The following is a 15,752-nucleotide window of genomic DNA, read 5'->3' on the forward strand; positions in this document are numbered from 1 at the left end:
AAAATATACCACTTCTAATTCAACCAAATATGCAATTAATACTGGCCTAGCTAAATATTTGCATAGGTGTGCAAGTACAACCCATTATGGACAAAAAAAAAAAAAAAAACCAAACCCCACACTAAAGATTTACAAGCAATGTATTCATGGCTATCAGCTGAGAAAGGGGAGGGGATATTCTCAAAAGAAACATGAAGAGAAAAAAAAAATACAGCAGATGACTGCTTACCAGAAAGCCAAGTGACTAAAATGATACAGAGCTCATTAACTGCCTGAGAGGGAGTGGTACAGATTTCACTGGCTTTGTAAAGAGGAAGTAACAAAATTTATTTAGAAATTACTGACACAGCTAAAGTTTTGCTTTGGACACAGGAGTTGTGGACAGGGAAGAAACTATCTGAGATGGAAGTAGAACCTTTATACAATTTTACTTTTACAAACTCCCTTCTCTGCTGTCTAAAATTTATCAGTGAAATCTTCCAAAAATGCAGTAAATTTTCTATAGAAATCAAAAGACACCACCCAAAACCTGTACACACTGATTTTCAGCAGGCAAAGAAGCTCACCCTCTGTCGTGGGACCCCTGTTTATGCTGTCTGGATCTAACTCTTCATGAGACAGGAACACCCTAAGGCGCTTCAAGGAGACACTGGCCTGCATGGAAAAGGGATATAAAACTATCATATAGTCTGTTCATTACATTTAAGAGCTCATTATTTTGCACCACATATACATTACACATTATTATGCACTCCTAATCCCTCCTTAAATCCACTGCATAGTTGCTTGGACAGTCATCAAGCTCACACTTCCCAAACCACAGGAATCATGACTGATTTCAGGAACACCCATCCGCCACGACCGGGATTGATAATTTTGCTTGCACTGCACTTAACACAGGAACTGCAAAGCTCCCTTTCTGAGGTGGCTGAATTTCACCAGTGGACATTCTCTAAGCATGGGAACATAATCTTTCCACCCAGGGCCTACTTCTGCACAGAAACACCTGTTAATGATTGAAGTCTTACTTCCACTATGTTGCTGATAACCATAGGAAGCATGTTCAGTGGAAACCTGAGGATGTTGAATAAAGCCAGAGAAACAAATGCCTTCTGAGCATCCAAGATGTTGTTCTTGTTTACGGTGACGTACACAGCAAAGGTGGACAAGGCAACCTGAAAACAAGGGGTAAAGGTTACAGTTGGGGTAACATGTCTGAAAGCCACCAAGTCAGGAGTACACAGTCTGACAACTGCAATCAGAGGACTACAAATCAAAGAAAGTGGAATGTTCAGGTAACTTCCTCACTCCTGATAACAGTTTTTGCAAAACAAACATTTGATTTAAATCTATTGTCAGAAAAAGAAGTTGATGGCTCCCCTTGGAAAAGTGTTTAGTGCTAAGTGCTAACTTTCTTCACATAGCAAGGGTGAAACCACAAATATCCCAGGCTATTTGTGGTCACACTGCAGGAGAAAGGAAGGAGAGAAACGATCACTGGTCTTTCTTCTTGCTCTGTTTCAGTTTTAAGGCACTCCTCATAGTACCAGATACTGGATCAGTAACATTTATAGACAGAAAAGTTAGAAACACCCCGATGCTAACATGTTTTGTATTTTGTAGAGACTACCACAACCCTAGATTTCCAAATACAGCTCACTTTATCATGGACAGACTGTTTTCCAGGAAACCTGAAATTGCATTACAAACATGAAGCCTTATAGTAATTAAACTTTTCTGTTGTGAATTAAGTTTCATGCTGAGCAAAAAATTACATTGAACCACTGTTATTATCAGTCATAAGATATAATTCCAAAAATCTATATACTTATCTTTTTAAAAATATGCTGAATAAATTATAGTAACATTCTGTAAGTAAAACCAGATGTTCACTTTCAGATCTATTCCCTTCATAGCTTTTTCTTCCATGGTAACCCCACTCACACCTCAGTATATCACAAGATCCAGAAACTGTTTCCAAAAGACTGCCAATTAAAACAAGAAATCAAGGCAGACAAACCTTTGGCACCCCCCCTCCTAAAAGACTTGAAACAATTAGCCCTCCACTTAAGGAGCCCTCATCTAAGCACAGCATCCACTGAAGACATGAGTACTGCTCACGATGTGACTGCTGTGAAGACATGTATTGTTCTTGGAGCAGCAGCTGACTCAGCTGTGCCTGGTACAGTAGCTTGTTTGTACAGTCCTCAGTTTGGACAACCACGTCCCAGGGAGAAAGCCCTCCAGTGGAGATCAAAAACAAGAAAGGGTCCAAAGAATAACCTCACACACAGCATGCCTGCACTCTTGTGTTACCAACAGTTAGGCTGAAATACACCCTTATCAGCACACATAGCAGTAGGGGAGGTACTGCAAATAAACAGTTTCCTGACACCATTATTAAAAGAGCCCTGGCCATGGAAACAGGAGAAACAGTACAGGATATAAAAGTTTTCAATGTCAAAAGTGCTTTCAAGTAGGTACTCGCAACAATTCTTTAATCAGAAGTTCAGAAGAACATATGAAAAAAACCAAAAATCCAAGAAATGAGATGCTGAACAACAGCCTTGTGTGTGATTGTGCCCCAGTGTCAAACCCCCCTGCAGAGCAGGATCACTGCCACACATCCACAATGTCTGCTGGAACAGAGCTACACTTCAGGGGAATCTAACAGACTCCACAGAACAGCATTAAGGAGTTCACTTGCAGAGTTTTATTTAGAAATTTCATTTAATAATGTATTTATATTAAAATCATCTTAGACTTCTTTTAGAAAAGCATTCACTTAAGAATGCAGCAGATGCTTCCTACGCAGGGCAGCACTTCTCTGCCTTTCATCATGCCCAAAACATAATGTAAACACTAAAAATGTTTGCAGGGAAGGAATCTGAGACTGGAAAGTACACTTAAACACCTTCAACTGGAACAGCACATATTTTATCCTAATGTAGTCATGGCTTTTATTTGCTTCTGCAGACAAGAGCAATGGCCCCTTGTTCTAATAGGGTCTGAAGCAATTTTGATGTGACCTCACCCTTCCCTCCCTTTTATTAGCTGAAATGTAAGCTAACCACAAACACAGTAGGGATGTTTCACATATCAATGATTTCTTTTTTTTTAAATAGGAATTTGAAGCAATCCCAAGCTATGCAATGGCTTTACCTGCCTATATTGTTCTTAAACAGATGCTGAGAAAACCCTGGCCAGAGGCACTCCTGGCACACCATGTCCCCATTTGATCAAAGACTCTTATGTTAGAACCAGCTGCTCTCAAAGATGCTGAAATAAGGGATTTTTTACTCTGTTAGCCACAGCTCCCACCTGGAGGGTACCATGCACATCAGTGACCCCTCCTAACTCTGACCATACATTTAACCTTAGGTACCCCCCAAGTACTCCACCAAAAATAATAGAGGGGATGCAGAGGAGGTTTGTATTTTCAAATACTTCAGCCATTAACTTCTAGAATACACCTAACTCAGATGTCACTGAGTTTCAAAGAAAACAGTAGTGCCTTTTCATAGAGAAGTGAAGCCCTAAGTGTGTTCAGTGTCCCACCACTTCAGAGGGCAATCTGACTCTTCCACTCATTAAAACACAAAACCAAGAGAAGTCCTCAAGCAATGCCTTGGAAAGCACCATCCCAAAAAGGAGAGAAGACTTCTAGATTTGTTTCACTTACCAAAAAAGGAGCACAAACCCAAGTGAAGGTTGCCATTGCAGCAAGGTAAGCAGATTTTTTTAGGACTTGAAGTTCTTTCTGTCTGATCTCTAATACCTTCTCTCTGAAGGCTAATTCCCAAGCATAAAGTTTCAGAACTTTAATCCCATTGAGAATTTCATTCATCAGCTTAATTCTGTTGTCTTTGCTCTTCATTTGAGCCACCTAAAAACAACATTGCAAAAAATAATTAACAGAGCACAATACTTGGCAGAGCCTCAAAGTCCTGAGCTTTGTATTTTGCAATGGCAAATTTACCTCATTATCATCAAAAGCTTACTAGCTTCCCAAGCAGGAAATCTGAGATACTATCTGAACAAACAAATATGCAGAATTAACAAGACGTTTTAAACCAATTAAAAGAATGCTTCACCCAACTGAAAAGCCAAACCAAGATCAAAACAGCTGTGGCACTGGTTTAAGTGTGATTAACCCTGCATCAGGGAGCCCTGGGACTCAGGTTCCTCAGAGGTACAATATACAGTTAAAAAATAAGCCACTATAGCCAAGCATCAGTGATGTGCAGTTTTTATCTAACCTTAGACCAAACTGCATTTTGCTTCCTCTTCAGCCCTATCCATAGTTTTCTGATGGTGCACTAAGGCAGAAAGCTTTCCATTCAGCCATAAGAAGCCAGGCCACTCATCATACATCTCAGAGTTTTCATCTTCATAAAGTATTTTAATGAGGGCAGTGCAAAGCTGAAGTGATGCTGTGACTCAGCACTGGGCAGCCAGCAGACTGCACTGGTACAGCTATCCCAGACAGCTGTCACCAGTGACAGTGTGCTGTGACATGCCAGATATTCCCTACTTCTCCCATGCAGGAACCAAATGCTCCGTTATGTTCTGATGAACATAGAGATCTAAAAGGTTTCACTTCAATACAACAATCTCCACTGACATGCAGTAAATTCACCAGTAAATTCACCATGCAGTGAAGTCACCAGAAAGCACATGGTGGGGCTGTTGGAAGCAGTTTTTGCAGTAGAAAACTTTAACACTGCAACCACCATTCTGAAAAGATGAATATTTCATTCATTCAGGTTCATTAGGTAGACAGCAGTTTATGTTTGCACTTTAGTTCTTAGGCAGCAAGTTGAAAACTGAACTAATTCCAATTCCATCACTGGACATCTCACGAAGGTGGTTAAAATGTTATCTTGACCTTCACTATTACAAATTTAGATCATTATACACAGATATGTTGCAAGGCTGAAAAATAAGTGAGTTTGTTTATTCTGCATACATAACACCTCTGACCTTTCTTTCCCTTCCCTTTTTGTAAGGGACAAATAGTGGGATGGGGAAAAAAAAAATAAAAGGACAAATCTCAAGGAACAAGTCAAAGAACAGAACACCTTTCTTACAAGCACTGTCACATGTATAAAGGTTCTAACCTGATAGGTTTTTGTCTTCATTGCCATCACAGCATTTATTGGAACCAGAAGGATCATGACAGCCACTCCTGCCAGCACTGAAGGACCTAAATTCTGAAAAGTACTTAATTGTAAACATTTATTCAAACTCATTCTTAAAATCTTGAATCAAACTACCACATATGCTACAGAAAAGCATTCTGAAATAGTTTTTCAACCTCTTCTTCCCTTTTCAAGAACAGCTTAGGGGAAGATGAGGATCAAGCAGGAGCTTAGGTTAACAATTATATGCTTTGATTTTTGAAACAAACATATATATATATAGCCTCCATATAGAGATACATATAGATCAAGCTCTCTCTGAAGAGATATCTCTACACCCATATACAATTATCTTTTAATGTTTTCCAGTTTTTGCTGGTTTGCCTGTTCTTCTGAAGTAGAGATTCATGAAGAGTCAGCCCAGTGACACCTCACACGGTGACTCTGAGTACAGAGCCAAGACCATTTTTATTTAAATCAAGTGACAAGTGAGATACTACAGGTACTCCAGTCCCCCAAAAGGTCCCACCTGCAGCCCTCCCATATGCACTCAGATGCCCAAATTCAGAACCTCCTGCCTTCCTTCTTGATAGCAGTGACAAAAGCAGTTCTGAATGGCTCTAAATAAACAGCATTTTCCCCACACTGCTCTAACCCTCCAGTGGTCTGAGCAACAGCTGTCTGTAGTCACAGAATCATAGAAGGCAGCACGTTGCCAAAGTCAAAACAGGAAACAACACACAGTACTTACCTGCCACAGTAAGTACAGTGCTAATATCACCTGAAAAGGTGCAGACCAAATCATATTTATATAGGTAGCCAAATCCATGAATCTCTGAGCATCCACAGACATCAGATTCACAATCTCACCCACAGTTGAAGTCTTTCTAGCAGAATTCGTGATAACAAGTGCCTAGGTGCAGATAAAAAATAAAACCAAGACTTATTTACATTTTCTCCACAGAATTCAACTGCTTTACAGAGATTCTTCTTTAAAATTACAAGCAATCATATTCCTGCTTCATATTCTGTTTACCCTCTATGTTTTGCAAAATGCAAGTTGCACAGTTTGAAGCAAGCAGCTAAGCTAGGTTTAAGGTGATACAGCCAATAAGGCATCTTTGAGGGATATAATCTGCTTATTTTGTTTAGTGGTTTTCTGTAAGAACTGGAATCTTCATTTCTTGTGACACATTTTTCTCACACAGAGCTATCAGTCCACAGCTTTCTAAAATGTTCCAGCTAAGATGAGGTGGCACTGCTGCTAAGTCCCAAACGAAGCTGTAAATGTAGGGGCATCTTAATTCCTGCACAAACTGAATTATTGCACACCCCTAGTCTAAATGAGACAAGACTTCTTGTTTGGCAGTGGGAAGAAGAGAGTTAACTAGTAAATTAGAAGATTGCCCTAGCTTAAAGGCTTTTATTTATAAATTAGATAGCCTCTTATTTCCATTAAGAGTTAGGAATCAACGTACCAGAGTCTCATAACTAATAATTCAGACTTAAGTGATGAATTCTCACAGTCACAGACAGGTACTGTATATTTATAGAAACACCTACCTTGCGATAAATTACACCAACAATAGCTGTTTTGAGCCTCATTCCAGTTACAAAGCAAATATGAAAATACTGGTGAAGAATCAGTGTCTGAAGACAGGCACAAACAAACAGCAGCACTGTATAAAAGTAGCCTTGCCAGTCTGGGGCAGCTTTGTTATTTACAAAGTTGAGTAGCAACCTGTGGGGAGACAAATTAATTCTCTTGGTAGATGCAAAAGAAAATCAGATGTCATGGTCACAACCTTAGATTATTTCAATCACTGTACAGGTCATGCAAGCACCCAAAGTACCAAACTTAGATAAAACATTTAAGCAAACTTCCTAGAAACTGAAGATCATTTTAAATGAGCATGCATCACTCCCTCCTCAAGGTACAAATTAGTACCTCAAGGTACTAATTTGAAAGTATCACGTAGCTTACATGTACAGCATTCTCTTGGAGCTACACTAAAAAGTCTCGTTTTTCCTCCAGCTAAAATACAACCACTTATAGCTGCTTTTCTTCTTATCATCTCAAAGCAATACAACTCTCCCAGCCCCTTAGTTCTCTGGCTTCACATACTGTGATTGGTAGTCCCAAAATAATTTCAGGTTAGAATTTAATAAACTCTCCTGCTATTGTTGATGATATTCCTGCCTGGCCTTCTAGTGTTGAAAAGGAACGTAAGAAGCCAAACATTTATTGCACGATGTTATAACTTGAAAACTAATGGACCAAAATCATCTTTGTTCGTGGTCTCTCACTTGCATGACATCTCTTCCCCATTTAACCAGCTGAAGGTAAAGCAGCCTGAGGAGTGAAATACCAGAGTGTTTTAAATTCTGTTCACATACTTTTAATACAATAACAAAGTATATAGGTCTTACTTCAGAATTTCCGGGCCTGCAAACATCAAGAGATCATGTGCGGCTTTAAACAGGAAACTCATGAGAAAATATGGTCCAAAGGTTTTATATAACACCTTGAATAAAGATGCTTCAGAGCTCTTCTGAGATGGTTTTATAATTAAAGCTTCAGCCTCTTCTGTCACATCACCATTTGAGTCACTTGATTTTTGCTGCTTTTTGGGCGCATATAACATGTCTAATGGTCTCCTGAAATAAGAGCAGGTATATAATGTAGCCTTTATTCAAGTATAAAGCCGAGTGGAAAAATGCACACTATACAAATGAGATGTTTATGAGCTGCTTATTATGACACTCAATAGCTTAAAGCTGGGTTTTAACATTTCTAATCATGCAACCATAACTAAATGAACTGGCCACTCAGAAATGGCCTTCTTTGCTCGGATGGGTAACACCCCTGTCAAATCTCTCCTACAGGTCTGCCCTGGGGAATGAGGAATGGGGCTGTAAGTTGTGTTAAGCTTGAAGAGCAAAGGACATTATTATTCTAGAACCCAGTAATGCTGAACTTTTGTACCACCAGAGATAAAACACAAGTCAGATTGATGCCAAGACATCCCCAATGCACACATTCTTTTTACACATCTGGCTTATGCCAAACTACATACCCTGAACTTCTGAGGACAAGCTGTATATAAAAACATGCCGTGTAAGCAAGCATGTAATTTTCCTTCAATGAAAAGGTACTTCTATTTGCTGCAGTACAGGATGATGAAAGTAGGATGGAGAGTGCAGGCATGCAGTCTAATTTTAGTCATCTGGCTTAGATGCTCAGACTCCCTATATAGTCAAAGGAAAGTAATAAGCTTTTCACTTTTACACCCTGAACCACCCTCCTGAGGCTTTGGCAACTATAGAGGGAGCCCAAGCTCCCTAATTACATGACTGAAGTTTGTGTGAAAACATTCCCTCCCCAGGACGAAAAACACACATCAAAAGTCACAGTAATAAGGTTTGGATCACAAAAGACTAAGGGGAAGTCGATGAAGCTGTTCATAAAGAAGAAACACACCACCCTACTTGGTTCATGTTCTGTGTGCACTTAAGGACAAATCCAGGCTGCCACATGGGCCTTACAAAAGCAAGTTTGATAACAAATGACAAACAGCTCTAAAGAGAGTTTGAGAAACTTGAGCTTTTAAACCTCTGTATCTTGGGAGAACTGACAGCCAGGACAGCTGAACTTACCTCTTGGTCTTTGACCACTCTTTTGCCCAATTTCGAGCCAAATGCGGCACTATTTGCTCTGATTTGTCATCTTTATTTAATGACCACAAATCCTTGGCTTCCAAAGGACTCCGATAACCCTGAATCATCAACCTGTATTAGAAAGAATCAGCAATATAAACTTAGGAACACTAGAGATGTGTGTATACATATATATATATATATGGCATAAGGCAGTGGTCCTTGCATCCAGCCCCAAAGCAGAGCCAGTTCTTCCCAAAGATGCATGCAAGCTGTGGGACCTGTAACAACACAGGTCCAGATGCTAAAATACACATCCTCCTGTCTTTCCTGCAAGAATCAGACACCAAAACATCTAGGGATCCAGGAGGTGCCACTGAATTCATATTTCAGGGAAAATAAAAGAAAGGATGAAGTGATCTCATTTGAAAATCAGCCAGGAAATTAATACTCCCATGCCTACCAAGTTTCAAAATCTTTACTAGCTTTTAATTTCACAAAGCAATTCCTTTCATCTAACTTTCTGTTGGAACTCTGGCCAAGTACCAACCACAACTATACACCAGTATTATTTTACATGTTTCTGTGCTTTAACTCATACAGCATAACTAAAACTAAGTTAATAGAAAAAAAAAGCCTCCTGGACAAAAAGAGGTAACAATTTTGAATGCCTTAGTTTCTAAATACAGCAGATAATTTCTACCTTCTTATATTTCCCAAAGAAAATTTTTTTATTATATTCGTCCAACAAACATATTAAACAACATCAAGGTCATGGATTTGATCCCTATACAGGCCATTCACTTAAGAGATGGACTTGATGATCCTTGTGGGTCCTTTCCAGCTCAGAATATTCTGTCATTCTGGAAATACTGCTAAAATTTAAAATTACAAGGACTCTACAAAGAAAGTAAAAAATATTAATCGAATTTGGAAAAAACATCCATTTAATCTATCTACAAAACAACCAACCAAAACAACCGAAATTATTATTGCAGGATTATTGCTAATTTAACTCTGAAAGCAGGATCCCAAAGTGCCATCTAACTTGAACTGGTGCCATACACAGCACCTTGATCTTACCCAGTGATCCACCAGAATGTGATTCTGGAGAGGAAAGAAGCACTGAACTCTGGACATGGATTCTAGAAGGGAGAAAAAGAAATCAAAGTGACTGATACAGGGCCAAGAGAAACAAGCAAAGCAGAAAATATGCTTTTGAAATTCCTTTTGTGTATGGTATTTTTTCACATTACTAAAATTTGCCATTTATGCTGCTGAGAGCTTGTTCAGAAGACACAAGCACAGCTCCAGGGCTTTCAGCAGACTCAACAACTGGGACACAAGGAATAGCAGTGAAGTGCTGTGATTTCATCAACATGGATGCACAAATGAAAAAAACCTGTAAACTCCACAAAAGCATCCCAAAACTCCCCTTAGAAACCCTGTATCTCATTCATCAATAAGCAAGGGAAACTTCAGTATCCATAAATGTACACAGCCCACTCCTGTTCTACACCCAGCACAGTGTCTGGTTGTCTGACTGCTCTTCAAATTAATGTCCTCTCCTAATCTGTTGGACTAAAACAGCATTTTAAAGAAAGGCTGGGAGAATCTCAAAGGTACTAAAGGTGATTTACTTGCAGAATTCCAGTGCACATTTCTCTCTTCCCTCTTTCTCTGCTCTGAACAGCACCTAAAGAATGCTAAAACCAGCCTCCCCTTTGGGACAACAAACCACTAGGTTTTTATCTACAACTATAATTGGAACAACTCAGGTATTCTATCTACTAAAGTCACCAAACACCATTGGAGGGCTGCAATTAACCCAGCCAGAGCCAAGTGTTTGAAACATTTGCATTTTTCAGCTCTTGTTTGTGTAACCTGGCTCTCCTGTGCTGCAGTGTGTTACCAACCAGCTACACAAGAGAGTCCTGCATTTTCTCTTTCTCAATAAGAGTATGTATGAGACATATGCCTTTTTTTTTTAAAGGACAAGAGGTTCACATTTCCAAAGTATTTAAACACTTGCAGTAAAATGACTGGAAGCAAATCCAACACCATTACTTAATGAATGAAGTTTTTAAGGTCAGAGAAAGGAAAGGAGCAAAACTTCCAGCATTCAGTCACTCCAGCATTCCTGACAGACAGATTTCTCCTTCAGCAAATACAGGGTATACTTTCAACTTCATCAAAACTGAACAACATTCTCAACTTTACATAAAATGCTGCACTGCTTTTTTCCTTTACACTTTTTTTAATCAACTTGAAGGTGGAAGCTCTAAATTCAAGAGCCCACTAGATCTTGTACTACCAAAAAGCAGACTTCATTTGCTTAAAGCCGAAGTTTAAAACATTAAAGTGTTACATTACTTTTAAAATAATACTGTTTTTTGTAAAATTAAATAGTTATCACACAAAGAACTATTAATTCTACTGAGTTTTATGCCAGGTAGAATGAAAACAACAAGCTGTAATAAGTCTGGATTTGTGTAATGCAAACAAGAGACAAAACACATTATTTGAATTCTATATACATCAGTATCTACATCTTAGAAATTTTACTCCAGTTTTCTGACTTAAGTAAACATATACTAAGATTTTACTCAAGACTTACAAACATTTCTGGTTTGGAAATGCTAGGCAGAAGGGAATAAAGCAGAATTTAAAGCTGTCTAACATGACTTCTTTCTTTTTTTCTCCATCATAACAGACACATCACTCATGAAAAGAGAAAGTTAAAATTTCAAGTCTGCCCTATTTCCTAAAGACACCCCTAGAAATACTCAGAAGAGAAAAACAAACCACTGTGGTCTCAAAGCACCTTGTAATTATTACAAACACGATCAAAGCAGAAAAGAAGGTTTCCATAAATCCACAGTATCCTGTCAAGTATATTTAATCCTTGAATGAGATGAAAAGAACCCAAAGAGGTGCCAAAGACTCAGCAGTTTGCTCTTCCCTCCAGACATAGACACACAGACTGTTTGCTGTGGAATGCAGAGCACCACTGGCACCCTGGATACTGATGGAGAAAGTTAACTGTGGGATTCAGTAAGTGCAACTGGTTATGGACCCTTTCCACACTTACAAAGGCAACATTTATTCCCCACATCACACATTCCACACTTTCCTCCATCAGTCAGCATCACCTAACAGCCATCAAACCAGAATCAGACCCTGTATTAAAAAAAAAAAAAAAATCAAATTATAGAAATGAAGTTTCTAAACTTTGCAAACTCCAGGCAGTGACAAGTGTCACTCCACTGTGACTCAGAAGATCTAGCCCAGAGGCAAGCAAGGATGATCCAGCATCCCTTGGGTCACTCTACATGTATCTAGCACATATAACCAGGAACACATGCAAAAAACATCATGTCCAGGCAAAATTAAATTTCTACATCCAAACCACCCTCTAACATTAGCTGCTCTTGCAATTGAGTTGGTTAAATTTTTGCTTGACACAAGACAGATAAATATGGAAATCAAACACATCTATCCAGAGTCAAAAGTTTTCCAGGTCTAAATTCTTCCCCACCTTCGAAAGAAAGAGAATCCGTATCCTTGTGAGTTACTGCCTACTGAACATATCAGGTGACTAGGAGCACAGCATTTCAAATCACTATTTCCCACCAACTGGAAGAAGCACTACTGAATAAAAATAAATATGACTTAACCTCAGGAATGCTATTCAGGAACGAGTGAAACAATTTTTGCACTTTTTCTCTCATACAGCCCCCCCTCAAAGCCATTTTTGCACGTTATAGGCTTCATCTTTTTCATCACCAACTAAAAAGCAGAATTTGAATTATCTGGGAGACTATAGCCCCATAGCTCCTTGCACAGAATATTGCAGGTATGATACTCTGCACTTAGTACAGACTTACTTACAGGATCATTCACTGTTTCAGAAAACAAAGGTGGTTGTTCTGGAAAACAACACAGGATGAGCTGTGCAAATAACAGGACAAAGTAAATGCAGAAGGTGACATAACGAAATGCATCCACTTCAGCACCCTACAAAGGAAGGTAACACTCCAATTAGAAGGCTTGAGGAATTGACTTAAAACAACATGTTACTATTAAGCAGAAAAACACTCCTTTCTGTAAGTTCTGCAAACTAAGTTAGTGCCACACTACCCACCCCACGCAAATTAGGGGTAATGTCTGTTTTGGTAAAGGGAAGGTAATGAGAAGGGGGAGGATGTGAAAGATACTGTTTATTTTTATTCAGTCACTACCATAATCACACAAGCATGAACTTCTTTCTTTAGAGGAGCAAGGCATTCATGCATTGGGTTACAAGGAGTATTCAAAGCAAACTTTTTAATTAGTACTCACACAGAAGATAAGAATTAGAGGAGAAGAATTTAGATTGCACTTTGTTCCACTGTGCTTAAATTCAGAGATTCTTTCATTTTTCAGACTGGGACTGATACATAACATGTCAACCACAGAAATCAAAGCACAGGGATAGATGGACACACACATCCCCCAGTAAAATCCCATTCCCAACAGCTGAAGACAAAAGTTGGCTGAAAGTTCTCAAAATTCACAACAGGGCTGAAAGGTCTCAAGAAATCAAAGTGATTTGCCATTTTCAGGCAGCTTTGCAATTAGTCTGATATTTCAGGTGGCCTTACTACAAGACACAAAAATATTTCACTTGTACACTTTCACTTTGCCCTGGCAGGTGAGACCACACCACCACCGAACAAAGTGTTTCAGGAAATCCACAGTATAATAACAGGAAGGTGACGTAAACTCCCAGTTAAAACAGTTTCATATCAAAGATTATCCACTTTTAGTGTACTCAAGCAGACACATCCGCCTTCTCCAACAGCCAGAAAAATTTTCTTGGCAATTGTTGCTACAGGTAAAATCCCTACGAATTCCACTAGCAGTTCAAAACAGGAGTCATTAAGTCCTGATTGTTTTGCTGTTATAACCCAAGGTACCCTGAATGAATCATTAACTGACTTGACTGGCATAATTAGCAAGCAACTGCTCTATTACTGCAGCATTTCAGATTATTTTCAACTGAATGAGGCTAAAAATCACTTACCATATTTAAGGCATGTTTTATTTTGGATATCAAAATCACTGTGGCACATAACAATGAGATAAACCAGAAAATTGTCATCACACCTGAAGACTGGACTCCTTTTATTCTTTCATACTGTATTAAGTATGTGGCAATCAACTGTGAACAAATAAGATAAAAATATATTCGTAAGTTTTACAATATGTTATGCACATATTAAAGGTACTGTGCTACAGTGTGCTTATTTAAAATTTCTAATCCAGTATGTCCCACACATACTAACACCTTGAAATTTTAAGTGTAATTCAAAAATACATTTAAATAGGAAATTCTCTGTATCAGTAAAGGAGTGGACAAAAAAAAAGAGAGAGAAAAGGAATATGTATTACATAGAAATAAATGATCACATACACAAAAGTGCTGTCAAAAGCTGCCAGTCTTTATTTCTATACTTTTCTGGTTCTATACCACAAATCAACATGGAACTATGGTGACACTGTATCCTTCCCAAGTATTTCCTGACTAGGTGTTTTTACAATAAAAAGATTTCTTTCCATATAAGCCACAATGCCAAACAACCCTGACCAAGTATTACTCTACTTCTGTATTTTGTGTGTTTTCAGAGTCCTTTAGGAAGCTGGTACATCTCACTTGGCTGCTGACACACCATTTTCAATCAGCCTGACAAAAGCTTGACAATTGCATTATTAAATGACCACAAAGTACTTAACAGCTCTTGCATTTGTCGGTAGGTTTGAGGGCTGTTGGGTGGGGTTTTTTTGTTTGGTTGTTGTTGGAGCTGTGGTGTCTCACTCTCCCTCTCGAGCATCTTGCTTAATCACTACCACTCCAAGTCCACATATGTGACAACAAATGAATAGCAAGGCATTTTCCTTGAAATGCAAGCAGCAAAGAATACTGGTGTGGAAGCAGACAATAGTTGTGGATCTAGGTAGAAAGAGTTAAGCTGGGGACACCTGTGTGACTCGTGGCATTTAGGATTTCCACTGTGCCACGAAGTGTAACAAAGAAAACATGCCCTAAAGAATGTTACATGCAAGAGAGTTTGTAATAAGATACTTAATAATGCAATGCCTTTGACTGTCTTCCACCAAGTTCAGTGGTTTGTATTATCTAGGCTGAAACAGTATTCTTTGAGTTGATTCCTTCACCCCATGCTTGAGTCAAACTATTAAATAAATGGTAGCTCAAGCCTACCAAAATAAGACAACTACCACTGCCTTATGTGCTGATGTGCAACACACTGAGCACTGCTGGGTTGGAGGGGGGTTTTTTTCCTAATTTTTTTATTAAAACACAGCAGACATTTCAGAGTCAACTGCAGTTCAGCTGCAGAATAAGTCTGTATATAAAGGCAGTAGCTTAAAGAATTACAACACTGTGAGTAATATCAAGATGGTGTTACTGCTTAAGGTTTTGCATGAACAGTGGCCATGCAGAAGAACTTACCATTGTTATACCCAATACTGTAGGGCTAATGAGATAAAATATTTTTTGATATCCATTTTGACTTCTTTCCCAGAAAGAGTAGAAAAGGTCTGCCCAGCAGACTATCCACAGTATTAAACCCAAAGCCTGCAACAGAGAAGTGTCTTTAATACATCAGTTCACATAGATAATGCAGCACAACATATAGATGAACACTAGATGTTATGTGTTAGTAGAAGTCATAATCAGATCATACCCTTTGGGCAATTCTACAACATACACAAAAGAAGAACAACCTGGCCTTGAGACTGAGTTGCCTAAAATAGTCTTCTCCAACTGGTCTTACAAAGGATCTACATGCCTGTTACTATGCCAGAGTAAATTTCAAAAAGCCTAATAAAAGGGCAAGGGAAGCATGCAAGGCTTGGAAATCAAACACAAGGAGAACAAGTAAGTTACAG

The 15,752-nt window shown here is 38.8% G+C and overlaps 1 protein-coding gene across 6 annotated transcripts in view; it reads right to left on the reverse strand.

The window, feature by feature from the left end:
- Positions 1-15,752, reverse strand: part of LOC108496578 (multidrug resistance-associated protein 1) — a 50,314-nt gene that overhangs the window by 19,921 nt on the left and 14,641 nt on the right. For 5 of the 6 annotated variants that reach the window (XM_017813411.1, XM_017813410.1, XM_017813409.1 and 2 more), the window contains exons 3-14: positions 15,313-15,438; positions 13,864-14,001; positions 12,690-12,815; positions 9,882-9,943; positions 8,799-8,930; positions 7,572-7,799; positions 6,705-6,882; positions 5,893-6,054; positions 5,121-5,213; positions 3,683-3,886; positions 1,029-1,175; positions 567-654 (exon numbers count right to left, since the gene is read on the reverse strand). In XM_017813411.1, coding sequence (XP_017668900.1) covers positions 567-654; positions 1,029-1,175; positions 3,683-3,886; positions 5,121-5,213; positions 5,893-6,054; positions 6,705-6,882; positions 7,572-7,799; positions 8,799-8,930; positions 9,882-9,943; positions 12,690-12,815; positions 13,864-14,001; positions 15,313-15,438 — 1,684 coding nt within the window. Of the gene's footprint in view, positions 1-566; positions 655-1,028; positions 1,176-3,682; positions 3,887-5,120; positions 5,214-5,892; positions 6,055-6,704; positions 6,883-7,571; positions 7,800-8,798; positions 8,931-9,881; positions 9,944-11,889; positions 11,920-12,689; positions 12,816-13,863; positions 14,002-15,312; positions 15,439-15,752 lie in introns of those variants that run through there. The other variant, XM_017813412.1, reaches the window with a different exon arrangement.

The sequence above is a fragment of the Lepidothrix coronata genome, unplaced genomic scaffold, assembly GCF_001604755.1.
Source record: "Lepidothrix coronata isolate B3197 unplaced genomic scaffold, Lepidothrix_coronata-1.0 Scaffold41, whole genome shotgun sequence".
In the NCBI taxonomy this organism is placed as follows: Eukaryota; Metazoa; Chordata; class Aves; order Passeriformes; family Pipridae; genus Lepidothrix; species Lepidothrix coronata.